The sequence below is a fragment of the Pantherophis guttatus genome, chromosome 4 (genome assembly GCF_059756535.1).
Source record: "Pantherophis guttatus breed Tessera chromosome 4, ASM5975653v1, whole genome shotgun sequence".
NCBI classification, from domain to species: domain Eukaryota; kingdom Metazoa; phylum Chordata; class Lepidosauria; order Squamata; family Colubridae; genus Pantherophis; species Pantherophis guttatus.
The window spans coordinates 3829883-3854748 of record NC_142066.1 but is presented as its reverse complement, the minus strand read 5'-3'; the positions used below and the strand labels follow the sequence as shown (position 1 = coordinate 3854748).

At 46.8% G+C, this 24866-nt stretch overlaps 2 protein-coding genes across 6 annotated transcripts in view; one reads left to right on the top strand and one right to left on the bottom strand.

Annotated features, from left to right (window-relative positions):
* Positions 1-6944, top strand: part of GMPR2 (guanosine monophosphate reductase 2) — a 21563-nt gene extending 14619 nt beyond the window's left edge. The window contains exons 9-11 of the mRNA XM_060684813.2: positions 485-527; positions 2900-3059; positions 5429-6944. Coding sequence (XP_060540796.1) covers positions 485-527; positions 2900-3059; positions 5429-5624 — 399 coding nt within the window. The 3' untranslated portion in view covers positions 5625-6944. The remainder of the gene's footprint in view (positions 1-484; positions 528-2899; positions 3060-5428) is intronic.
* On the bottom strand, positions 6693-20937 carry TINF2 (TERF1 interacting nuclear factor 2). Of its 5 annotated transcripts, none has more exons than XM_087891649.1 (10): positions 20429-20795; positions 18113-18217; positions 17775-17876; positions 14057-14167; positions 12555-12654; positions 12054-12195; positions 11130-11158; positions 9563-9615; positions 8675-8751; positions 6693-7028 (listed from the first exon to the last, which is right to left on the bottom strand). In XM_087891649.1, exons 1-10 carry the CDS (start codon positions 20642-20644, stop codon positions 7007-7009), a joined length of 957 nt encoding a protein of 318 aa, XP_087747775.1. In that variant the 5' UTR covers positions 20645-20795; the 3' UTR covers positions 6693-7006. The 5 variants fall into 5 exon arrangements, with proteins under 5 accessions (XP_087747775.1, XP_087747776.1, XP_087747778.1 ...); XM_087891650.1 differs by having other exon boundaries at positions 8675-8748; XM_087891652.1 differs by lacking the exon at positions 8675-8751 and having other exon boundaries at positions 20429-20937.
* Between the last annotated feature and the right edge of the window lie 3929 nt (positions 20938-24866).

The following is a 24866-nucleotide window of genomic DNA, read 5'->3' as shown; positions in this document are numbered from 1 at the left end:
TTGAAGTCCGCAGGTCTTCCAATGGCCAAGGTTGAAGGCCTGTGGTGTTTCTGGAAGGGGAGAAGTAACCAGCGGCTTTAGTAAACTTTTATCGAATAAAAATGTCGCATGAAGCAAAGAACATGTTAATATTAGAGTGAAATTGGGTTTTTTTGGCCATTTTGACCCAATTTTCAGGATTTCCTCCTCAGTCGTCATACCACAAGCCGGTTTAAGAATTCCACATCGATCCGGGCAAACAGTATTAATTCTCAGAATTATCCGTTAGCAGCTACCAAAGCTTGAGAAGTTCAGCCCAATAATTTGCTTTTCTGATCCTCCTCTTTTATGATACATACCGCCCTTGAGGACTAGAATCTTGCTCTGCCCGTTTGGTTTGGTCGCCAGCCTTTGCACGAACTGAATTTGCGTCTATTTTAGGACGGGGCGGGGGGGGGATTTAAAGAAAACATGGAAATGCTGAGGTTAACTTTCTTTCTTACAGGACGGAGGCTGCCATTGCCCAGGGGACGTGGCCAAAGCTTTCGGTAAAATCCCAAATTTTTCCAAATTCGGCCAGTTAGTGGAGTTTGGGACGACACAGGGAGTCCTCGATTTACAACCGCAACGGAGGCCCGAATTTTGACAATTCAGCCAGGCCAATGGGACGTCCCCAATTTTATGATTTTTTTTTCTGCCGCGGTTGTTAAGCAAAGCGCCGCAGGTTGTTAAGTGAGTCATGCGGTCGTTAAACGAATCTGGCTGATCCCATTGGAGTGGCTTGTCCGGAAGCCTGCTGGGGGGAAAGTCGTAGGTGTCGATCGCGTCCCCCTGCTGGATGCTACAACCGTCGTAAATCCATGCCAAGGGCCAAACCGTCCGAAATCGGATCACGTGAGGGTAGAGATGTTCCGACGACGGTCGTAAGTGCGAGGAGCCACTTTTTTTTCCAGGGGCGATTGTAACGTTGATCCCCGAACGGATGGTTTGAGGACTGCCTGTTCAGGTTGTCTTCGACTTACGGCCATAATTGAGCCCAAAAGTTTCTGTCGCTAAGCCAAACATTTAAGTGAGGTTTGCCTCCTTTTACGACCTTTCTTGCCACGGTTGTTAAGTGAGCTGCTGTAGTTGTTAAATTTAGTCACACTATATATAATCACACACACTCTCTCTCTCCATTAAAATTACTTCCTTGTGGGTTTTCCCCCCCCTCCTGATTCTTTAAAATGGATTATGGGGGGGATATACAAGTCGTCTTCGACTTACGACCGCAATTGAGCCCAACGTTTCTGTCGCTAAGCGAGACATTTAAGTGAGTTTTGCTTCGTTTTACCACCTTCCATGCCACAGTTGTTAAGTGAATCATTGCACAGTTGTTAAGTGAATCTGGCTTGCCCGTGAACTTTGCTTTGATCAGAAAGTCGCAAAACACTGCAACCGTCGTAAGTATGAAGCGCTTGCCAAGCGTCTGAATGTTGATCACATGATTGTGGGGAACGCCACAACAGTTGTAAGTGTGAAAAAGGGTCACTTTTTTCAGCGCCGTTGAACTTCAAACGGTCACTAAATTAACTGTTGAGAGTCAAGGAATATCTATATCTATACCTATATCTATATATCTATCTATTTCCAGTTGTATAGAATGGGAAGGATGTGTGTTCGTTTTATTTTTATAATTATAATGTACACTGAAGATGGCATTTAATTTTGTTGTACTAGGCGTAATGACAATAGAGTAAACTAAACTATATCCATCTATATCTATCTATTTATCTCTCTGTCTCTCTATCTCTATCTCTATATCTCTTATCTCTATTTAGATTTAGATTTTATATTTTATTATATTTTTATACCGCCCTTCTTCCGAAGGACTCAGGGCGGTGAGCAGCCATACTAAAACAATATACAAGACAAATTTAAAAACCATATTAAAATAATTCAATTTTGGCCGAATTTAAAATTCCCATTCTAAAACCCTTATAAAACCTTATTAAAAACCCATATTTAAAACCCAATTAAAATTATTGTCCCATCAGACCGGCTTGCTGGAATAACAGGGTCTTCAACGCTCTCTCTCTCTCTCTCTCTCTCTATCTCTCTCTATCATCATCTATCTATATCTATATCTATCTCTATCTCTATCATTATCTCTCTATCTCTATCTCTAATCTATTTCTATCTCTATCTCTATCTCTCTCTATCATCTCATCATATCTATCTCTCTCTCTATCTCTATCATCTATCTCTATCTCTATCTCTATATCTCTATCATCATCTATCATCTCTATCTCTATCTCTGTTTCTATATCTATCATTATCTATCATCTATCTGTCTATCTATATCTCTATATCTATCATTATCTCTATATATCTGTATCATCTATCTATCTATATCTGTCTATCATTATCTATCTATCTATGTATCTGTATCATTTATCTATCTATCATCTCTCTCTATCTCTCTCTATATCTGTCTATCATTATCTATCTCTATATCTGTATCTGTCTACCATTATCTATCTATCTATCTATCTATCTATCTATCTATCTATCTATCTATCTGTCTACCATTATCTATCTATCTATCTATCTATCTATCTATCTATCTATCTATCTATCTATCTGTCTACCATTATCTATCTATCTATCTATCTATCTATCTATCTATCTATCTATCTATCTATCTATCTATCTGTCTGTCTACCATTATCTATCTATCTATCTATCTATCTATCTATCTATCTATCTATCTATCTATCTATCTGTCTACCATTATCTATCTATCTATCTATCTATCTATCTATCTATCTATCTATCTATCTATCTATCTATCTATCTATCTATCTATCTATCTATCATCTATCTTTTTGTGCAGGAGAGCTGCTGGTTTTGCTCGTATAATTCGAATTTTGTCCCGTAGGCGCTGGTGCAGACTTTGTGATGGTGGGAGGCATGTTGGCCGGACACACCGAATCCGGCGGGGATCTGATTGAAAAAGAAGGGAAGAAATACAAGCTGTTTTACGGCATGAGCTCCGAGGTGTCCATGAAGAAATACGCCGGAGGAGTGGCCGAATATCGGTAAGGGAGCTCGATCACAGCCAGTGGGATGGCAGCGCCGTTAAATTCCCCATTCCTCCATGGTGGATTTGCAGCTGGGAAGGATCCCCGCTTCTCGCAGATCTCATAGGAGGAGTATAGGGTTATATATATTACCCCTATGGTATAAAGTACTGGTCAAAATTGTGGAAACTTTTTGGGAAAAGTGTATTTTCTAAAACTGGCTCATAACACCGCCCTTTTTTTTTTGAGTTGTACCATAAAATTATATATCAATGGGAAGATAATTTAATGAAGAATGTAATGCAGTAACTTTGATGAAGGATTTGCTATTAGAATAGCAGTTACAGTATCGAGAAGAAAAGTGAAAGGTAGAAAAAACGAGATATACAAAAATGATCCCCATGTCAGTTAATACTTCGTTGGGTAACCTTTAGCATTGTTCTGTCCCCAACCACACGCACACACACCAACAGACGTTCAAGAGTTAAAGACCAAATGAGGCAAAATCCTTTTCCTTAAGATAACGGAACTTGGCAACAACCTAGTGGCTGCCTTCCAAGAGTTTATTATTTACGAAGAGGAGAGATAACTTCTCCCCACTCCTGGTACATCAAAAGAAACAGCTCAATAATTACGGAGTTAATCAAGTCCAGAGATAATCCAGCTAAGTCTTATAGCAAAAAGTCCGGCAATGCAGAATGGCGTGGAAGCTTTCAGCTTTATTCGTCACAAGGTTTGACTGGCCACCACGCTCCCTTTTATACCCTGTGGGGTGTGGTCCAGTGACTCAGCCTAATCTCGGGCACGCCTTTTCTTCTGTTGCGCACGCTTATCTCTGCAACGCTGGCGTGGATCCAGCCAAGACTCATTACCCTCATCACTGTCCATCTGTGGCTGCATGGACGTGCTTGGCCCCGGCCCTATCTCTTGCCCTTTGGCGGACACCGAAGGCATTGCCAGAGAGGAAGGTCCTGGAGATGGAGGCCTTGCCAACTCCTCTCCTTCACTCTCGGAGTCCTCTCCTGCCGATGACACAGGCTCAGGTAACGGAGCCACAACAAGCATGAATGACAGCCTTAACGACGTCTTCCCATGGAGTGAATCTAGTCTTTTAGTTCTGCAGCCGTTATCATGTGAAACCAAGATCCAATGATGGCTTCTATTAACTGGGTTTTATTGCCGGGTCGCTTCTGACTAACCAGTTTCTTTCGTGGGCTCCCTCGATTTTCCATTGGGTTCAGGTCTGGGCTAATCCCAGGCCATTCCAGCAATGGAATAGGATTATCTTGAAACTCCCCCCCCCCACAAAAAAAATGGTGTTATTAGCTATCAAACCTCAAAAATACACTTTTCCCAAAAGGGTTTCCACAATTTTGGCCACGACTGTATAGAAAACAGCTAGCTGATCATAGAGTCATAGGGCTGGAAGGGACCTTGGAGGTCTGCCGGTAGAGGACCTTCCTGCAATGCCCTTCTTTCTTTTCAAAGTTTGTAAAAAAAAATAAAAATAAATCTAAAACTCGGGGGTGGGGGGTGGGGAATAATTCCACACAGCCCTAAGAAAAGTTTTGAGAAAAATAAAGGTTTTTTTTCTTTCTATTAATAGAAGAATAGAAATCAGAAAAGAGAAAGGAAGTTTCATCCTGGTCCCCCATTGGTAGTCTAGAACAGGTGTCTCTAATCGTGGCACCTTGGAGAAGTATGGACTTCAACTCCCAGAATTCCCCAGCCAGCCATTTCTGGGAGTTGAAGTCCGCAGGTCTTAAAAATGGCCGAGTTTGCAGATCATAGAGTCACGGGGCTGGAAGGGTCCTTGGAGGTCTGACAACGGAGGACCTTCCTGCCAACGCTCCTCTTCCTTTCCTTTCAAAGTTTGCAAAAAATAAAATAAAAATTGGGAAAAATCATTCCACACGGCCCTAAGAAAACAAAGTTTCTTTCTTCAAGTTTTGCCCTAAGAGATGTAAAAGAGCTAGCCGACCATAGAGTTCACGGGGCTGGAAGGGACCTTGGAGGTCTACCAGTGAAGGACCTTCCTACAACGCCCCTCTTCTTTCTTTCCTTGCAAAGTTTACAACAATAAATCAATAAAATAAAAATTGGGGGAAATCATTCCACCCGGCCCTAAGAAAACAAAGTTTAGAAAAAAAAGAATTTTTTTCTATTATAATAGAAAAATATAAATCGGAAAGGAGGAACGGAGGAAATTTCACCATGCTGGCTGGGGGATTCTGGGAGTTGAAGTCCACAAACCTTCAAGGGGTCGAGTTTTGCCCTAAGAGATGTAAAAAGAGCTAGCGAATCATAGAGTTCACGGGGCTGGAAGGGAGCTTGGAGGACTCTGCCGGCGGAGGACCTTCCTGCAACGCCCTCTCTCTCCCCTGCAGGGCATCGGAAGGCAAGGTGGTGGAAGTGCCTTTCAAAGGGGATGTGGAGCACACCTTGAGGGACATCCTGGGCGGCATCCGCTCCACCTGCACCTACGTGGGCGCGGCCAAGCTGAAGGAGCTCAGCCGCAGGACCACGTTCATCCGCGTCACCCAGCAGGTCAACCCCATCTTTGGGGGGGAGGATCAGCCTTGAGACAGCTGGCCCTGCTCCCTTCCCCACCTCACTTTCTCCCACTTTTCCATTCCGTGGAAGGCATTCCTTGCCAATAGCACTGACGGCGTTCCCTAGTTGGGTCGTGAAACGTCTGCAAGAAAACAACCCAGCTCAGCGCGCCAAGGACCCCCCCAGTCCTCCTCTCTCTAAACCTCACTCCCTAACACTGATGATGTTACCTAGTTAGGTCATGAAACGTCTGCAAGAAAGCAATCCAGCTCAGAGAGCACCAAGGACCCCCCCCCAGTCCTCCTCCCCCTCCCATTCCACAAACCACACTCTCTTTAGCTCTGATGACATTCCCTAGTTGGGTCATGAAATGTCGGCAAGCAAATCGCCAAGCTAAGAGCACCAAGGACCTCACAGTCGTCGTCCTCTCCACAAACCCCCGTCTCTCCTAGCCAGGGGTGGGATTCAAAAATGTTAGCAACCGGTTCTCTGCCTGGTTGCTAGGTGGGCGTGGCCTACTCAGCCTCCTGCACCATGACCAGGGGGGTGGGGGGATAAGGTCATTTTCGCCCTCCCCAGGCTCCAGGGGCTTTGTTTGAGCCTCCGGGAGGGTGAAAACGGCCTCACCTGGCCTCCAGAGGCCGGAAACGGGCCAGTTTTCAGACTTCCGAAACTTCCGGGGGGAAGGGGCGGCGTATTTCACCCTCCCAGAGCCTCCGCGTGGGCCCCGTACTTACCTGGCATTCAAAAGGGGCTGCGTGGAGACTCCTGGGAGGGGAGGAGCGGGCGGGGCCAGCCAGTCCTTGCAATGACCGGTTTGGCGAACCGGATGTAAAATTAGCAACAGATTCGCCCGAACCGGCTGAATCCCACCCCTTATATCACTGATGGCATTCCCTAGTTGGATCATGAAATGTCTGCAAGAAAAAAACCCCCCAAACTTAAGAGAGCACCCAGGAACCTCCACCATCGTCCTTCCCTCAGAAAAGCCCACTCCCTTGTAGCACTGATGATGTTCCCTTGTTGGGTCACAAAACGTCCGCAAGCAAGCTCCCCGGCTCAGAGAGCCCCCCCCCCCAAGGACCCCGCTGAGAAAGCTATGTGCAAAGTCTTTATTTTTTTCTGGTGCTTTCAAACATTCCAGTTCTCAAAAGGAGCCTCGGAGGCTCGCAGTCCCGTCGTGAGCCGTCCCCGAGACCAAGTCAAGAAAACTGTCGGCCGCTCGACCATCGTCTTGGCCCGAGACGGGGCGGACTCCCAATTGCCGAATTCCTCTTCCGTCGGCCAGATGAACCGAGCCGCAAAGCTTTCCTCGTGTTTTCTGAATAAAGTTCTAAAACCGTCGGCAAAGTTCCGGACTTCGGGAAGTCTTTTGCTGGAGGGGGCGGCCATCACATCGCCGGAGATGTCAATCATAACAGAGAACTATTCAACCTTGAAGGAAATTTTAAAAAAAGCCGAATGTTTAAAACGATTCGGGCACGGCCCACGGCCTTTTCCCAACCCCACTGGGCCTAGCCTCGTCCCCAAAACTAATCTTCCCAGGCGCCCTTCGTTTTGATAGGCGCTGAACTGGGGATCCCCTCCTCAGATTTAGGAGCACCTGGAAACGATGGCAGGTAAATTTTTAGCTCCCCGTCAGTGTTCCCCGTGGTTGGGACAGGTGTGGTGGCCTTCGACTTAAATACAGGTAGTCCTCGACTTAGTTCATTTAGTGACCATCCCAAATTAGCGACGGCACTGAAAAAAAGTGACTTAGGATAGTTCGTTCACACGTACGACTGTCCCAGCATCTCCGTGGTCATGTGATCCAAATTCAGATGCTTGGCAACTGACTCATATTTACGGCCCCGGAATCACACAATCCCCTTTTGCGACTTTCCGACGAGCAAAATCAATGGGGAAGCCAGATTCAACGAACAATCAGGTGACTCATTCAACGACTGCAGAGATTCACTTAAGCCGACGAGGGCAAGAAAAGGTCGCTAAACCGGGCAGAGCTCAGCGTCTCACTTAGCGAAGGGAATGTTGGGCTCAAACTGTGGTCGGAAGTCGAGGAGTACCTGTCGATTCCTGTCGCTCACATTGGGGAAACGTGGCGGAGGCCGAGGACCGGCCTAGCCAAAGGAAAATTGTCTGGGTCAGGGTGGGGGGTCTTCAATCTTGGCAACTTGTAAAATGTGGACTTCAACTCCCAGAATTCCTCAGCCAGTTTTTCTCCCCCCCCCTTCGCTGAAGTCAAGGTATATTATGCTTACTGCATTCCCACCATCTATGAAGAAAGTTACCCCATATGACTGGCTGAGGAACTCTGGGAGTTGAAGTCCACAAGTCTTAAAGTTGCCAAGGTTGAAGAGCCCTGATTTAAGATTTGTGGACTTCAACTCCCAGAATTCCCCAGCCAGCTCTTTTTTTTCACTTTGCTGAAGTCAAGATATATTATGCTTACTGCATACCCACCATCTATGAAGAAAGTTACCCTACGTGGCTGACTGAGGAACTCTGGGAGTTGAAGTCCACAAGTCTTAAAGTTGCCAAGGTTGAAGAGCCCTGATTTAAGATTGTGGACTTCAACTCCCAGAAGTCCTCAGCCAGTTCCATCCCCTCCCCCTTGTTGAAGTCAAGATATATTACATCTACTGCATTCCCACCATATATGAAGAAAGTTACCCAATATGACTGGCTGGGGAACTCTGGGAGTTGAAGTCCACAAGTCTTAAAGTTGCCAAGGTTGAAGACCCCTGATTTAAGATTTGTGGACTTCAACTCCCAGAATTCCTCAGCCAGCTCCCCCCACCCCTTTGCTGAAGTCAAGATATATTACATCTACTGCATTCCCATCATATATGAAGAAAGTTACCCGATATGACTGGCTGGGGAACTCTGGGAGTTGAAGTCCACAAGTCTTAGAAGTTGCCAAGGTTGGAGACCCCTGGGCTGAGTTTTGACCCTGGGCTGCTGCAGAAAAGGTGATGGGCCGGGCCAGATTTTGGGCTGTCCCCCTCCCTTTCTCTGTGTTGGGGTACAGTTTGTTTTTTTTCAAGTTTAGCAACTTTTAAAGGGGTGTGGACTTCACTCACTGGCTGCTGCTGTCCCTGAGGTGCTCCTGAAAAGTGGGGATGAGGGTGCAGAGATGGGTACCCCAGTATTCACCCTGGTGTGGGGGGAAAATGGAGGAACACTTGAGTATCTTCCCTCCTTTTAAGCAACTGCCTAACTAGGATCTGGGAAGGAGGAGGTAGAGGGAAGGAGGCGGGGGGGGGGTCTAAGGAGCCCATAAGTATGTAAATAGAGAGCGAAATGCCCTTCCTCCTCCTAGCACTGATGATGTTACCTAGTTGGGTCGTGAAAGGTCTGTAAGAAAACCAGGCACAGAGAACACCAAGGATCTCAGTTCCTTTTTCCTTTCTCCCCACTCTTCCCTTCTCCACTCTGCACAGCCCACTCCCTTCTAGCACTGATGGCATTGCCTGGCTGGGTTGTGAGATGTTTGCAAAAAAAAATAAAAAAAAACAGCCCAGTTCAGGGAGTCCGAAGGACCCCACAATCCTCCTCCTCCTCCCCTTCTTTTTCTGTCTCCCTTTTTTCCCCTCCTTTCCCTCTCTCTCTCCTCCTCCACTCCGCCTTCTAGCACTGATGACATTGTTTACTTGGGTTATGAGACGTCTACAGGAACACAGCTAAATTCAGAGAGCCCCACGGTCCTTCTTCTCTTCCCTTCCACAAACCTCACTCCTTTCTAGCACTGATGATGTTACCTAGTTGGGTCACGGAATGTCTTCCAAAAAGCAACCAAGCTCAGAGAGCCCCGAGGGGCCCACATTCTAGGGGTTACAGTGGCTTTAATGCCATCAGGCCTTCAGTATGGAAGCCAAGTCCCCCCCCCCACTCCCTCTATTCATCCCCATCTACCAAAGCTTGGTCTTTATCCCGCCCACTATCCCATCATCCCTCAGCTGCTTCCTCACCTGAAAAGGGGAGGTGCTTCTTTCACTTTCGGAATCTGGCACCAGATCTTCAGCTGGAAAGAAAGAAAAGAAAGAAAGAGGGCAAAAGGGAGGGAAGGAAGGAAGAGAAAGAGAAGGAAGGAAGGAAGGAAAGAAAGGAAAGAGAAGGAAGAAAGAAGGAAGGAAGGGAAGGAAGGAAGAGAAAAGAAAGGAAAGAGAAGGAAGGAAGGAAAAGAAAGAAGGAAAGGAAGAGAAAGAGAAGAAACAGAAAGAAAGGAAGAAAGGGCGAGAGGGAGGGAATTAAGGAAGAAAAGGAAGGAAGGAAAAAAGAAAAGAGAAATAAATAAATGAAAGGAAAGAAAGAGAAGGAAGAAAGAAGGAAAGGGAAGGAAGGAAGAAAAAAAAGAATGGAAAGAGAAGGAAGAAAGAAAAAAGAAGGAAAGAAACAGAAGAAACAGAAAGAAAAGAAAAAGGAAGAAAGGGCGAGAGGGAGGGAAGTAAGGAAGAAAAGGAAGTAAGGAAAAAAAAGAAAGGAAAGGAAAGAAAGAAGGAAGAAAGAAGGAAAGAGAAGGAAGAAAAAGAAAAGAAAGGAAAGAGAAGGAAGAAAGTGTGAAAGGAAGAAAGAAGAAAAAGAAGAAAGAAAGAGAAGAAAAAAAGAGTGAAAGAAAGATTTATTTTCTAAGGAGGAGATCCACTTTAACAAATGTCTCACTTAGCAACATAAACTTTGGGGCTCCATTGCGGTCATAAGTTGAGGACTACCTGTATCCTCTCCCCCACCAGTGGCTTCCTGACCTGTAAGTCCCCTCCCCAGGTCTGCCATCCCCTCCACCCTGCTTGTTTTCTCTGCTCAAACCAGGGTATTTAATGCATGTGTGAATGTCGAACGTGTCCTGCAGGGTCAGGAGTTAAGATCCGCTTGGATTCTTGCACCGAGTCGAGAAATTCAGCGCCTTCAGCTAGATTACAGATACTCCTCGATTTACAACCGTTCGTTTAGTGACTGAAGTTACAACGCCACTGGAAAAAGCGACTTCGGGCTGTTTTTCAGGCTTAACGCCTGTTGTGGCCCCCTCCTGATCCCCGAGCGCGGAGAGTGGAGAGAAGGCGAGAACAGCGCAGACTGAGCAGGCTACTCGGGAGGAGAGCGCCCTGTCCCTCTTCACAAGGCACACCTGGGGACTGAGTCACAAGGCACACCTGGGGACTGACGCTATGGGGAGGGGCATTTGTCGGGAACAAACGCTGAATTCCTGGAGTGTCGATTTCCGACGTTTGACCTTTCCTGGATTCCTGGCATTCTTGTTGGATTTTGGGATTAATTGCCTTGCTACTTTGCTCCCTGGATTCCTCGACTCGCCCTGCTGGATTTCTTGCTTTGCAGCCATGGCGGTCACAGCGTTGGGATGGACTATTTGCAGCCAGAGGCTGCTGGAGGTATGTGTGTGTGCCTGTCATCACTTTGCTCTGGGACTTGCCAGAAACGTTGGCGCTTTTGGGGGGAAATCGGGAGCAATAAAGGGGCGGTTTGAACTGCCAGCTGCCCGTGTTGCCTCCGTGCCGTGCCCCGGATCGTCACGCAACTTACGTGTTTCCGAGGACTGCCTGCATGAATCCCTGCAGATTAAAATAAAGGGGATACCGTGAGCCATTTAAAAGCAGCAAGGTCAGCAAAAGGAGCAGCAAGGAAGGGGAAAGAGTAACTCCTCGACTTACGACCGTTCGTTTAGCGACCGTTCAGCCCTGAATAAAAAAAAGGGAGCCATTTTTTGCACATCCACTGCGGTTCGTGTGATCAAAATTCGCACGCTCGGCAACTGACTCGTATTTATGACGGTCCCCGGGGTCGTCTGATCTCTTTTTGCGACCGTCTTGACGAGCAAAAGTCAACGGGGAAGCCAGATTCGCTTAACGACCCGGTTACAGGTAATCCTTGACTTAAAACCGTTCGTTTAGCGACCGTCCGAAGTTATTTATTTTATTCGATTTTTTTATTTATTTCTTTAGAACTGCAAAAAGTGACTTATGACCGTTTTTCAGAGTTACGACCACGGCAGCAAAGTTCAGACGCTTGGCAAATGACTCATATTTTTGACGATCACAAAGTCCGGGGGGGGGGGGGGGCGATCGCGTGATCCCCTTTTGCGACCTTCTGACAAGCAAAAACCACGAGGGAAGACTTAACAACCGGGTGACTAACTTGTCAACCGATGACTCACTTAACAACCGGGTGACTAACTTGTCAACCGATGACTCACTTAACAACCGTGTGGCGAAAAAGGTCGCAAAACGGGGCAAGACTCCCTTAACAAATCTCTTGCTTAGCAACGGAAATGGGATCAATTGTGGCCATAAATCAAGGACTCACTGTATTAACAGCGGCAGGGATTCCCTTAAACGACTCTCTCGCAATGGAGCAACACTTGCTTCACCGTCTCGCTTAGCGACGGAAATGCTAGCCTCGACCGCGGTCGTAAGTCGAGGACTCCCTGTACGGGCCGATATAGCTTACCCTTCTGAGATGCAGGAAGGAGAGTCCATGTTTCGGCTCCTGCCTGGCTGTGGGGAGCGAGGCGGCGTCTGGGGGTCTTCGTCCCCGCTTTGGCGTGGGGCGTTTGAGGGATGGGGAGGGGAGGTGGGAGGTTCCGCACAGCCTGGAGGACAGGGAGAAGGTTAAGGGACCACAGAAGACCCCCCCCCACCAGGGGTGATATTCACTTACTTCCCGGGCTACGTAAATGTGAGCGATCGCACACGCTTGCTTAGCTCGCACACGCAGAGACCACGCATGTGTCCGGCCTTCCGTGCATGTGCTTTGCTGGTGCACACGCCTTTCGTGCATGCAGCCGTCCTCAAAAACATGCTTAAATAGGATGGCATAAAGCTGGGGCGCTGGGGCGGGCCCACCCACGATTTCCGCAAGTGGTTCAGGCGAACCGGTCCGAACCGGCTGAATACCTCTGCCCTCCCCACTCCCTGCCCGTCAGCTGCTGCGGCTTCTGTAAAGACTTACCAGCCCGCTGGTATCCCACAGCGCTCAAGTACTGGTTTAGAATGGTGGCACTGGGTTGGGGAAGCTGGCTGGGGGTTTCGAAGCTGGCAGCCTCCAACAGCTAGGAAGGAAAGAACTCCCAGTCACCTGGTGATTGGCCCAAAATCACCCAGCTGGCTTTCGTGCCCAAGACAGGACTAGAACTCCCAGTCGCCTGGTGACTGGCCCAAAGTCACCCAGCTGGCTTCTTTGCCCAAGATAGGACTAGAACTCCCAGTCGCCTGGTGACTGGCCCAAAATCACCCAGCTGGCTTTTGTGCCTAAGATAGAACTAGAACTCCCAGTCTCCTAGCGATTGGGCCAGTCACCCAGCTGGCTTTCATGCCTAAGATAAAACTAGAACTCCCCATTTTCTAGTGATTGGCCCAAAGTCACCCAGTTGGCTTTCGTGCCCAAGATAAAACTAGAACTCCCAGTCGCCTGGTGATTGGCCCAAAGTCACCCAGCTGGCTTTGGTGCCAAAGATAGAACTAGAACTCCCCATCTCCTAGTAATTGGCCCAAAGTCACCCAGCTGGCTTTCGTGCCCAAGACAGGACTAGAACTCCCAGTCGCCTGGTGATTGGCCCAAAATCATCCAGGTGGCTTTTGGGCCTAAGATAGAACTAGAACTCCCAGTCTCCTAGCGATTGGCCCAGTCACCCAGCTGGCTTTCGTGCCTAAGATAAAACTAGAACTCCCCATCTCCTAGTAATTGGCCCAAAGTCACCCAGCTGGCTTTCGTGCCCAAGACAGGACTAGAACTCCCAGTCGCCTGGTGACTGGCCCAAAGTCACCCAGCTGGCTTCTTTGCCCAAGATAGGACTAGAACTCCCAGTCGCCTGGTGATTGGCCCAAAATCACCCAGCTGGCTTTTGGGCCTAAGATAGAACTAGAACTCCCAGTCTCCTAGTGATTGGCCCAGTCACCCAGCTAGCTTTTGTGCCCAAGATAAAACTAGAACTCCCCATCTCCTAGTAATTGGCCCAAAGTCACCCAGCTGGCTTCCATGCCCAAGACAGGACTAGAACCCCCAGTCGCCTGGTGACTGGCCCAAAGTCACCCAGCTGGCTTTTATGCCTAAGATAGAACTAGAACTCCCAGTCGCCTGGTGATTGGCCCAAAGTCACCCAGCTGGCTTTCGTGCCTAAGGCGGCACTGGAACTCCCAGTCTCCCGGCGACAACCGTGTTACTAATTTAACAACTGCAATGATTCACTTAACAGTGGCAGCCAACGAAAGGTCGTAAAATAGGGCAAACCTCACTGAAGGCACGTTTCACTTAGCAACATGAACGTTGATCGTTGAGGACTACCTGGAATTCATTCAGCCCAAGATGGTGGCTTTAGAGGTGGGATGGGAGGGCTTACAAGCCCCATGTGCTCTACCACAAAGCTGCAATGCCACTGCCCCAACCGCCATTCCTTTTTACCCGCATCGGCTCTTGTTCCGACTCCTGGTTTCCTCCCACCCCCCTTTTCGTACCGTCTGGAATTGGGGCTCCGGGAGGACGTGTTCCAACTGACAGAGATAATCGCAGAAGAGTTTCTCCACCACTTTCACGAAAGCTTCCCCGTAATCCGTTTCCAGATATTTCTGAAAGACACACACACACACACAAAAACAGGACAGCCTTTATTATATCAGGCCCAGAGGGATGCCCAGCGCACTGGGCTTTTTCAAGAGGCAACTGGACTTGCTGGTTTTCCGGTTAACATACGTGGCACACTTCAAACCCAAGAACACACTAAGGCAGAAAAGCTTGTCCACCCCAAGGATAAAACACCCAGACCAGAAACTTGAGCAACGTGGTCTATCCAATCCAATGGAGTGAGCCATGTGCCGATCTGTACATTGGGGGAAACAAAACAGCCACTTCACAAACCCATGGCGCAACATAGCAGAACGAACACATCGGGACTAGATTCAGCAATCCATCTGCGTTTAAAAAAAGACACAGGCCAGCTCTTTTGAGGTGTGGTGACGCAGTGGTTAAGAGTGCAGTACCGCAGGCTTCTACTTCTGCTGGCTGCCTGCCTGCAATCTGGCAGTTCGAATCTCGCCAGGCTCAAGGTTGACTCAGCCTTCCGTCCTTCCGGTGATGGGTAAAATGAGGACCCGGATTGTTGGGGGAAATATGGTGACTCTGTAAACTGCTTAGAGAGGGCTGTGAAGTACTGCAAAGTGGTACATAAGTCTAAGTGCTATTGCTATTGCTATTTTGAAGACAACAAAATCCATATTTTGGACAGAAGGGATTGCTGGGGTTGAAAGAGGGGTTAAAAAGGCCATGTAGGTCAAAATTAAAAATCCAGTGCTTGAACACTGGGAATTTTTAAGATGTTAGCTAACCATTTGTCTGAAGTGGTGTAGGGTTTCCTGCCGAAGCAGGGGGTTGGACTAGAAGACCTCCAGGTCCCTTCCAACTCTTCTCTTCTCTTATTTTTTCTCTTTTTTCTCTTCTCCCTTATTCTCTTTTCTCTCTTATTCTCTATTCTATTCTATTCTACTATTCTATTCTTATTCTATTCTTATTCTTTTTTTCTCTTTTCTCTATTATTCTCTATTATTCTCTATTGTTCTCTTTTCTCTCCTCTTTTCTCTTCTAATTATTCTGTTCTATTCTATTCTATTCAATTCTATTCTTATTTTTTCTCTTTTCTCTATTATTCTACTCTTCTCTTCTCTTCAATTCTTCTATTCCACTATTCTATTCTTACTATTCTTATTCTCTTTTCTCTTCTTGTCTCTTCTCTTCTCTTCTATCCTATCCTATCCTTCTCTTCTTATTCTTATTCTACTCTTCTATTCTATTCTACTATTCTATTCTTACATTTTTCTTTTCTCTATTCTATTATTCTCTTTTCTCTATTATTCTCTATTCTATTCTATTCTTCTATTCTTTTCTTATTCTATTCCTATTCTATTCTACTCTTCTATTCTATTATTTTTTTCTCTTCTCTCTTCTCTATTATTCTCTTTACTCCCTTTTCTCTATTATTCTCTATTCTATTCTATTCTTCTATTCTATTCTTACTATTCTTATTCTTTTTTTCTCTTTTTCTCTATTATTCTCTTTTCTCTCTTCTTTCTATTCTATTCTATTCTATTCTATTCTATTCTATTCTATTCTATTCTATTCTATTCTATTCTATTCTATTCTATTCTATTCTATTCTATTCTATTCTATTCTATTCTATTCTATTCGTCCCTCTCTCAACAGTGGGGAAGGGATACGACATCATCTATCTCCAATCTACAACACAGTTTCCTTTCCACAGTTCCAAGAAGGCTCCACACCCAATTGTATCACTTCAGGTGACCCTGAAGACACAGACAAATCTCCAAGCAGCCTTAACAACCTGCTAAAAGAATGCACGGGGTTTTCATGGCAAAGATACTGGAGTGGGTTGCCATTTCCTTCGCCAGACAGTAAAGGACTGGAAGGCCCAGAGGAACATTGTCCATGGGGGTCGCGATGGGTTGGACACGACTTCACGACTAAGGGGGAAAAAAAATGTAAAATTTCTAGCTGTCCGCAAGGAGGAGAAATCCTTCCGTTCCTCCACCTCTCCCATCAGAGCCGAAGAAGCTTCTTGGACGAGAAGTGAAAGGTCTTCAAAAGAAAAACCAGAAAGTCCAGTTGTCTCTTGAAAAAAAGCACCTTTGGGACCTGGATGATGGAGACTAGACACCGGGCTTTGTAATTTAAAGCCAAACACCTGTCCGGCCTCGGAGCAGCCTCTGTCATCTTTACAAAATAGCCCTTTGAAGACGAGGTTCTTAGCTCAACCGGTTCCTTCACTCTCACTTGTTTTCCCTTGTGTGGCTCAAGGGTTCCCTTTCTTATTGGGAATTTTACCAGAGAATTATAGTAAAGAAGATACATATTTGATTATTCATATAACAACAGCGGCTAGAATTGTATTTGCACAAAACTGGAAAGCAGATCAAATCCCGTTGGAAGGAGAAATTATAAAAGAAAATTTTAGAATTGTGCAGAGGTGAATAGATGAACATCGAGGATAAAAGATAAAGAGGAGTCGATGTATTTCAAGACATGGCATAAATTTTAAGATTGGTTAGAAAGGAAATTGTAAGCCGCCCTGAGTCTCCAGAGAAGGGCGGCATATAAATCAAATTAAAAAAACAACAACAAAAAACAGTAGAAATGATGGTGATGAAGATTGAAATAGAGATAGACAGAAAGGAAGAAAGAGAGAAATGAGAGAAATGAGAGATACCATATATAGATACTGTAGATAGATAATAGACAGAGATACTGTAGGTAGACAGATAGACAGACAGATGATAGACAGAAACAGATAGATGGATGGATGATAGGTAGTTATAGAAATGATGGTGATGAAGATTGAAATAGACATAGACAGACAGACAGACAGAAACAGAGAAATGAGAGATACCATACCAAAAGAAATGATGGTGATGAAGAGAGAGAGTGGGGGGGATGGAAGATGATAATGGAATGGAATGGAATGGAATGGAATGGAATGGAATGGAATGGAATAGAATAGAATAGAATAGAATAGAATAGAATAGAATAGAATAGAATAGAATAGAATAGAATAGAATAGGGAGTGGAGTGGAGTGGAGTGGAGTAGAGTAGAGTAGAGTAGAGTAGAGTAGAATAGAATAGAATAGAATAGAATAGAATAGAATAGAATAGAATAGAATAGAATAGAATAACAGAGTTGGAAGTGAGCTTGGAGTCCAACCCCCTCCAGAATAGAATAGAATAGAATGAATAGAATAGAATAGAATAGAATAGAATAGAATAGAATAGAATAGAATAGAATAGAATAGAATAGAATAGAATAGAATAGAATAGAATAGAACAGAACAGAACAGAATAGAATAGAATATTCTTTATTGGCCAGGTGTGATTGGGCACACAAGGAATTTGTCTCTGGTGCATACGCTCTCAGTGTACATAAAAAGCAAAGATACGTTCGTCAAGAATCATAAGGTACAACACTTAATGATAGTCATAGGGTACAAATAAGCAGTCAAATCAGACTAGGAAACAGTCAATATAAATCGTAAGGATACCAGCAACAAGGTTACAGTCATAAGTGGGAGGAGATGGGTGATGATGATGATGAAGATAGACAGAAATAGATAAGATAAAAACAGACAAAGGGATTCAAGCCTTCTATAGAGCCCCTTGTCCTCCCAACCTTACCTGCACATATATTTCCTTCTGCATGCAGTCACTCAGCAACCTCAGCACCAGAATTCTGAAGTTTTCTTGGGCCGTTTGTACCATCTCCAGGTCCTGAGCCGTCTATGGATAGGAAAAAAGAGATGGAACGGCATAATTCAGAGAGAAAGGGGGAGAGAGAGAGGGAGGGAGAGGGAGAGACGGAGAATCTCCTTAAGGCAGAGGGGAAGGGAGATATCCACAAGGACGGTATGGAGGACGCTAGGCTAGGATGATTCCTGAGTCTTCGGAGAGGGGCGGCATATAAATCGAATTAATTAAATTAAATTAAATTAAATTCTACAAACGCAGAGACTCACTGCTTTGGAGTGGTGGAGCGGAGCCTCATTCTCTGGAAAGTAGGTATCGATAACATCGTAGATTTTCCCTTGGGGCTGATCTTCCTGCAACATGTTCATGACAATCTGGGTAAAAAGAGAAAGCAAGAGAAGGTACAATTCTCCCGGGGGAAAAAACTGGAGTATTTTTTTTTTTTAAAAAAAAGGTTCAAACTGGCTCCCACTAACTCAATACGAATGACGTGGGAGCGGCCAGATTGCAAATGTGGTTCCTCTTAGCTCCGTTTCGCCGTCTGTGCAACTTTTAAGACGGGTGGACTTCAACTCCCAGAATTCCCCAGCCAGCACAGGGGGGGGGGGGGGTTTCCGGTGCCGTTGTAACTTCGGATGGTCCCTAAGCGAACTATGGTAAATTGAGGAGAGTTTTTTTTCCCCCCGTGCCATCACTCTGCTAAACAACTCATTCCCACAACACTGTCCAGCTATTTAGTAAGGCTGTATTACTATTCTCCTTGTCATCTTTCCTATTACCTATCTCCTTTTCTACTTAGGACTGTAACTTTGTTGCTTGGATCTTTATAATTTATATTGTTTTATTTAGTTTCCTGGTATATGATTTAGGTTGATGGCTTATTTAGTATCCTATGACTATCACTAAGTGTTGTATCTCATGATTTAGGATGAACGTGTTTTTAGGATGACCATGGTCGTGACTGATCGCTTATAGCTTTTATGTACACTGAGAGCTTAGGCACCGAAGACAAATTCCTTGTGTGTCCAATCACACTTGGCCAATAAAGAATTCTATTCTGTTCCATTCTATCTATTCAACTCTTTTCTTCTCTCCTCTCTTCTATTCTCTCCGCTCCTATTCTCTATTCTCTATTCTCTTCTCCTCTCCTTTTCTCTTTTCTCATATTTTCTCTTATCTTCTCTTCTTTCCTCCTCTCTTCTATTCTCTCCTTTCCTATTCTCTATTCTCTTCTCTCCTATTCTCTCTTCTCCTCTTCTCTTCTCCTCTCTCCTATTCTCTATTCTCTCTTCTCTCTCTTCTCTCTTCCCTCCTCCTCTCCTCCTCTCTTATTCTCTCCTCTCTTCTCTTCTCTTCTCTCCTCTCCTATTCTCTATTCCATTCTCTCCTCTCTTCTCTTCTCTTCTCTCCTCTTTTCTCTCCTCTCCTCTCTTCTCCTCTCTTCTATTCTCTCTCCTATTCTCTATTCTCTTCTCCTCTCCTTTTCTCTTTTCTCATATTTTCTCTTATCTTCTCTTCTTTCCTCCTCTCTTCTATTCTCTCCTTTCCTATTCTCTATTCTCTTCTCTCCTATTCTCTCTTCTCCTCTTCTCTTCTCCTCTCTCCTATTCTCTATTCTCTCTTCTCTCTCTTCTCTCTTCCCTCCTCCTCTCCTCCTCTCTTATTCTCTCCTCTCTTCTCTTCTCTCCTCTCCTCTCCTATTCTCTATTCCATTCTCTCCTCTCTTCTCTTCTCTTCTCTCCTCTTTTCTCTCCTCTCCTCTCTTCTCCTCTCTTCTATTCTCTCTCCTATTCTCTATTCTCTTCTCCTCTCCTTTTCTCTTTTCTCATATTTTCTCTTATCTTCTCTTCTTTCCTCTTTTCTCTTCTCTTCTCCTCTCTTCTATTCTCTCCTTTCCTATTCTCTTCTCTTCTCTCCTATTCTCTCTTCTCCTCTTCTCTTCTCCTCTCTCCTATTCTCTATTCTCTCTTCTCTCTCTTCTCTCTTCCCTCCTCCTCTCCTCCTCTCTTATTCTCTCCTCTCTTCTCTTCTCTCCTCTCCTCTCCTATTCTCTATTCCATTCTCTCCTCTTTTCTCTTCTCTTCTCTCTTCTCCTCTCTTCTATTCTCTCTCCTATTCTCTATTCCATTCTCTATTCCATTCTCTCCTCTCTTTTCTCCTTTCCTCTTCTCCTCTCTCCTATTCTTTCCTCTCCTATTCCCTTCTCTTCTCCTCTTCTCTTTTCACTTATTTTCTCTTCTCTCTTCTCCTCTCTTCTCTTCTCTTTTCTTTTCTCTTCTCTCTTCTCTTCTCTCTTTTCTCTCCTCTTTTCTTTTCTCTTCTCTCTTCTCCTCTCTTCTCTTCTCTTTTCTTTTCTCTTCTCTTCTCTTCTCTCTTTTCTCTCTTCTCTTCTCCTCTCCTCTCCTCTCCAAACAGATTGGTCAGGGCGAAGCGTTTCTCAAGTTCAGCCGCTTTTAAGGACGGGTGGACTTCAACTCCCAGCATTCCCCAGGCAGCCAAGGCGGCGGGGGAATGCCGGGAGTCGAAGTCCAGCCGTCCTTAAAAGCCGCAGAGAGGGAGAAGGGCCCCCTTCATCTCAGTCTCACCTTGGCCTGCAGTCCCAGGCGCAGCTTGGCCAGGTGCTGGAAGGGCACCAGCTCCGGCGCCGCCTCCGCCACGCTCTCCACGAAGCTCAGGGCCCGCGGGAAGTCCGGGAAGCGGCGGCCCCGCACCACGTGCCAGGCGGCCGCCGCCACCACCCGCAGGGCCGCGGAGGCGCTGGGACCCCCGGAGGCCGCCTCGCCCGGCAGGTCGTCGCCCATGGAAGAGACGCCGCCCCGCCTGCGGAGCCACAGCCGGCGTCCAAGTCAGAGCGGCTCTGGCCACGCCCCCCCGACGTAGGCCACGCCCCGTGGACAGCCGGTGCCCAATCCTGACTCGCGCTCCAACGCCCCTCCTCCTCCCCCCGCCCATTAATCCCTCTCAGTCCCGCCTCCTTTAAACCCAAGGAAGGCCCCGCCCTCCTCATAATACCGCCCCCATCGCGGAGGCCACGCCTCCTAGGCCGCCGCTCCCAATCCTGACTCGCTCTCCAGCCCCGCCCCCCGAAACCACGCCCCTCCTTCCCCCGCCCACTAATCCCTCTCAGTCTCGCCTTCTTTCCGCTCCAAGGAAGGCCACGCCCTCCTCATAATACCTCCCCCCTCACGGAGGCCACGCCCCCTAGACCGCCGCCCCCAATCCTGACTCGCGCTCCAGCCCCGCCCCCCGAAACCACGCCCCTCCTCCCCCCGCCCACTAATCCCTCTCAGTTCTGCCCTCTTTGCACTCCAAGGAAGGCCACGCCCTCCTCGCAACGTTCCCCCCCAGGCCACGGCCTCACACGCGGAAGCCACGCCTTCCTTGCGACGCCCACCCCGGTGGAGGCCACGCCCCCAAGGCGCCGGTCCCCAATCCTGACTCGCGCCCCAGCCCCGCTCCCCGCCTACCACTCCCCCTCAGTCCCGCCCTCTTTGCACTCCAAGGAAAGCCACGCCCTCCTCGCAACACCTCCCCCCGTGGTGACCACGCCCCCTAGGCCGCCGGCCCCAATCCTTACTCGCGCTTCAGCCCCAGCAAAAGCCCCGCCCCCTTAGCCCCGCCTTCTTGCCGCTCCGCCCTTCTCATCCCCTTCTCGCGGTCTACCTCCCTATCGGAGGCTCCGCCCCTTTATTGCACCCCGCCCTTCCCGATCCCGCCTTCTTTGCTCTCCACCACTCAGCGGAGGCCCCGCCCCTATAAGCAGCCGCCTCTCCTTCCCGACCCCGCCTTCTTTGCGCTCCACCTGCGCCAACGGAAGCTCCGCCCCCAAACGGCCTTCCACCGTTCCACGCCCCCTTTTGACAGCTTGACGCCCAGGAAAAAGACCTTCGCCCTGCAGCTCCCCTCAGGTCCTCCGCCCCTTTCGACCCGGCCTTCCGCTTAGGGACTCATTCCGGACCTTTGTTCACCCTGCACCTGAACTTCCGCTCTGTTTCCATGGAGACCCGACGCTCGTCGTCCCGCTGATATCGTCACTTCCGGTTTGGGGACGGAATCTTCCTTCCTTCGCTTGAGAGGCAGCGACCTCTGGTGGCTGTTTGTGGGATAGCACCAGCAGGCCATCCACCCTCTTGCGGGTCTCCTACCAGCTGATGGGAGTTGTAGTCCCGTGTGTTTAGAGGCTCATGGGGCTTGGGGACTAAATTCATCCCAGACATTGCTCCTTTTTTTATTTTATTTGGTTTCAGACCCGCCTTTCATTACAAAACTCAAGGCGCAGGCTCTCCTTGTCGTTCTCCCCAACAACAACCCTGTGAGGGAGGCTTCCCTGAAAGAGGGAGGGATGTTGGGGCCCCACCCACTTTCAGGGAGGCCTCCCTCACAGGGTTGTTGTTGGGGAGAACCACAAGGAGAGCCTGCGCCTTGAGTCTTCCGAAACAAATCCAGGATCTCTCCTTCCCAGGCATAGTGGCCTTGCAAAGCTGGTTTGTTGCACTAAAGCTGGGTTGAAGTCCACTCAATGCTGGCTAATGAATTCTGGGAGTTGAAGTCCACTCAATGCTGGCTAATGAATTCTGGGAGTTGAAGTCCACCCAATGCTCGCTAATGAATTCTGGGAATTGAAGTCCACTCAATGCTGGCTAATGAATTCTGGGAGTTGAAGTCCACTCAATGCTGGCTAATGAATTCTGGGAGTTGAAGTCCACTCAATGCTGGCTAATGAATTCTGGGAGTTGAAGTCCACCCAATGCTCGCTAATGAATTCTGGGAATTGAAGTCCACTCAATGCTGGCTAATGAATTCTGGGAGTTGAAGTCCACTCAATGCTGGCTAATGAATTCTGGGAGTTGAAGTCCACCCAATGCTGGCTAGGGAACTCTGGGAGTTGAAGTGCTGGCTAATGAATTCTGGGAATTGAAGTCCACCCAATGCTGGCCAATGAATTCTGGGAGTTGAAGTCCACCCAATGCTGGCCAATGAATTCTGGGAGTTGAAGTCCACCCAATGCTGGCTAATGAATTCTGGGAGTTGAAGTCCACCCAATGCTGGCTAGGGAACTCTGGGAGTTGAAGTGCTGGCTAATGAATTCTGGGAATTGAAGTCCACCCAATGCTGGCCAATGAATTCTGGGAGTTGAAGTCCACCCAATGCTGGCTAATGAATTCTGGGAGTTGAAGTCCACCCAATGCTGGCTAGGGAACTCTGGGAGTTGAAGTGCTGGCTAATGAATTCTGGGAATTGAAGTCCACCCAATGCTGGCTAATGAATTCTGGGAGTTGAAGTTCACTCAATGCTGGCTAATGAATTCTGGGAGTTGAGGTCCACTCAATGCTGGCTGGAGAATTGTGGGAGTTGAAGTCCACTCAATGCTGGCTAATGAATTCTGGGAGTTGAAGTCCACCTAACTTAAAGTTGCCAAGATTGAGAATCAGCGACTCAAAGGCTTAATTTTCACTTTGCATAGGCAATGACGAGAAAACCTTTTGCAAGGAGCCGAGTCAGGTTTCTCCAGCTGAGTGATCCTGGGCCTGTCACCTTCTCCCAGCCCTAAGAAAGAGGCAATGGCAACCCACTTCTGGAAAAAAATCAGACCAGCAAAAACCATGATTTAATCAGCTACTTGGAGATGCCTTCCACCTGGATCTCTCTTCTTCCCACCGCCAGGGACCTCAGTCCGCCTTTATTCGCAGGAGAAATCTCGAACCTGTCACCTCAAATCTATGGCTTTCAATTCTTTTTAGTGGCTTGTACCATTTGTAGGTGGTTTTATATGTTTTGCTACTGGTTTTTGTGTGTGTGTGTGTGTGTGTGTGTGTGTGTGTTCTCCAGGGTCAGGAATGGGAGCTATAAAAATTGAAGCAATAAATTAAGTCAGTTATCGTGACCAGAAACCCTTTTTAAAGTCAGCCAAGTTGGCAGTTCCCTCCAGATCTTGGAGACGTAACGGGCACTTTGTACCGTGGGAAAGAAATCTTTCTTTTTGTCTTAATTCCCCTTTTTCAACCACATTGAATACCGAGTAATTTTGAGAGGGGGCAGCTGTTTCTGAGCCCTTGGATCGTAAGTGGAATGATAAAATATATCCCATCTGAGGTATGTTGCAAGAGAAAATTCATTTGCATCAAACATAAATTCAGTTTGCCAGATTGCTCTCCGATAAGACGTCTAATAATTCTTACATATAAAGTACTTGGGTATAAATCCACGCGACCCCTTGAATAAAGCTATCAAAATACTTTGAAAAATATACCACCCGCACATAAAGGTTACCCTTGAAATTTTATATTGTTTTACATTTTTAGAGTTGGCTTAACCTTAGGACCAAGGTCAGGGGTCTGCAACCTTAAAACACTCAAAAGAGCCATTTGGACCCGTTTCCCACAGAAAAGAAAACACCGGGAGCCACAAAACCCTTCCCGTCCCTGACTATTTCTTGAGTGTCCACAAAACTAGCATATGTAGTTGAATTAAACGTTCCGTTTTCTTCTGAAACTTTTCTTGGATTTATCCATGGTTGGCCTACCGGGGGTTGAAAAGCTCAATAAATCGCGTGCTGGCGGGTGTTGCACATTGGCGGTTGTGACGCATATTTTGAGTGACAGGGAGCCGCAGTAGAGGGGTGAAAGAGCCACATGCGGCTCCAGAGCCGCAGGTTGCTGATCCCTGATCTAGGTAATCCACGATTGATCTGTTTTTCCTATTATTTGGGCTAAAAAAATTGAGGGTCAGCTTATCCGTGGATGCGTTTATATAGGAGTATTGTATTGTAGGAAGTTAGTACCCACCCGTCTCCTAGGAAAATGAGATGTTTTAGGAAATATTAAAAGGGCAGAATATTTATTTACTTTATTTATTTATTTATTTTATTTATTTTATTTATATGCCGCCCTTCTCCAGAGACTCAGGGCGGCTTACAATGCGCTAAGCAATAGCCTTCATCCTTTTGTATATTTATACAAAGTCAGCTTATTGCCCCCACAAACTGGGTCCTCAATTTACCTACCTTAGAAAGGATGGAAGGCT

Coding starts and splice junctions, on each gene's coding strand:
- TINF2 (XM_087891649.1), bottom strand. CDS start 20,644: ATGGGCGACGACCTGCCGGGCGAGGCGGCCTCCGGGGGTCCCAGCGCC. Junction 11,159..12,053: donor CCTTCCTGCATCTCAGAAGG/GTAAGCTATATC, acceptor TTTAATCTGCAG/GGATTCATGCAGGCAGTCCT. Junction 7,029..8,674: donor CTCAGGGACAGCAGCAGCCA/GTGAGTGAAGTC, acceptor ATTTCCTTCAAG/GTTGAATAGTTCTCTGTTAT.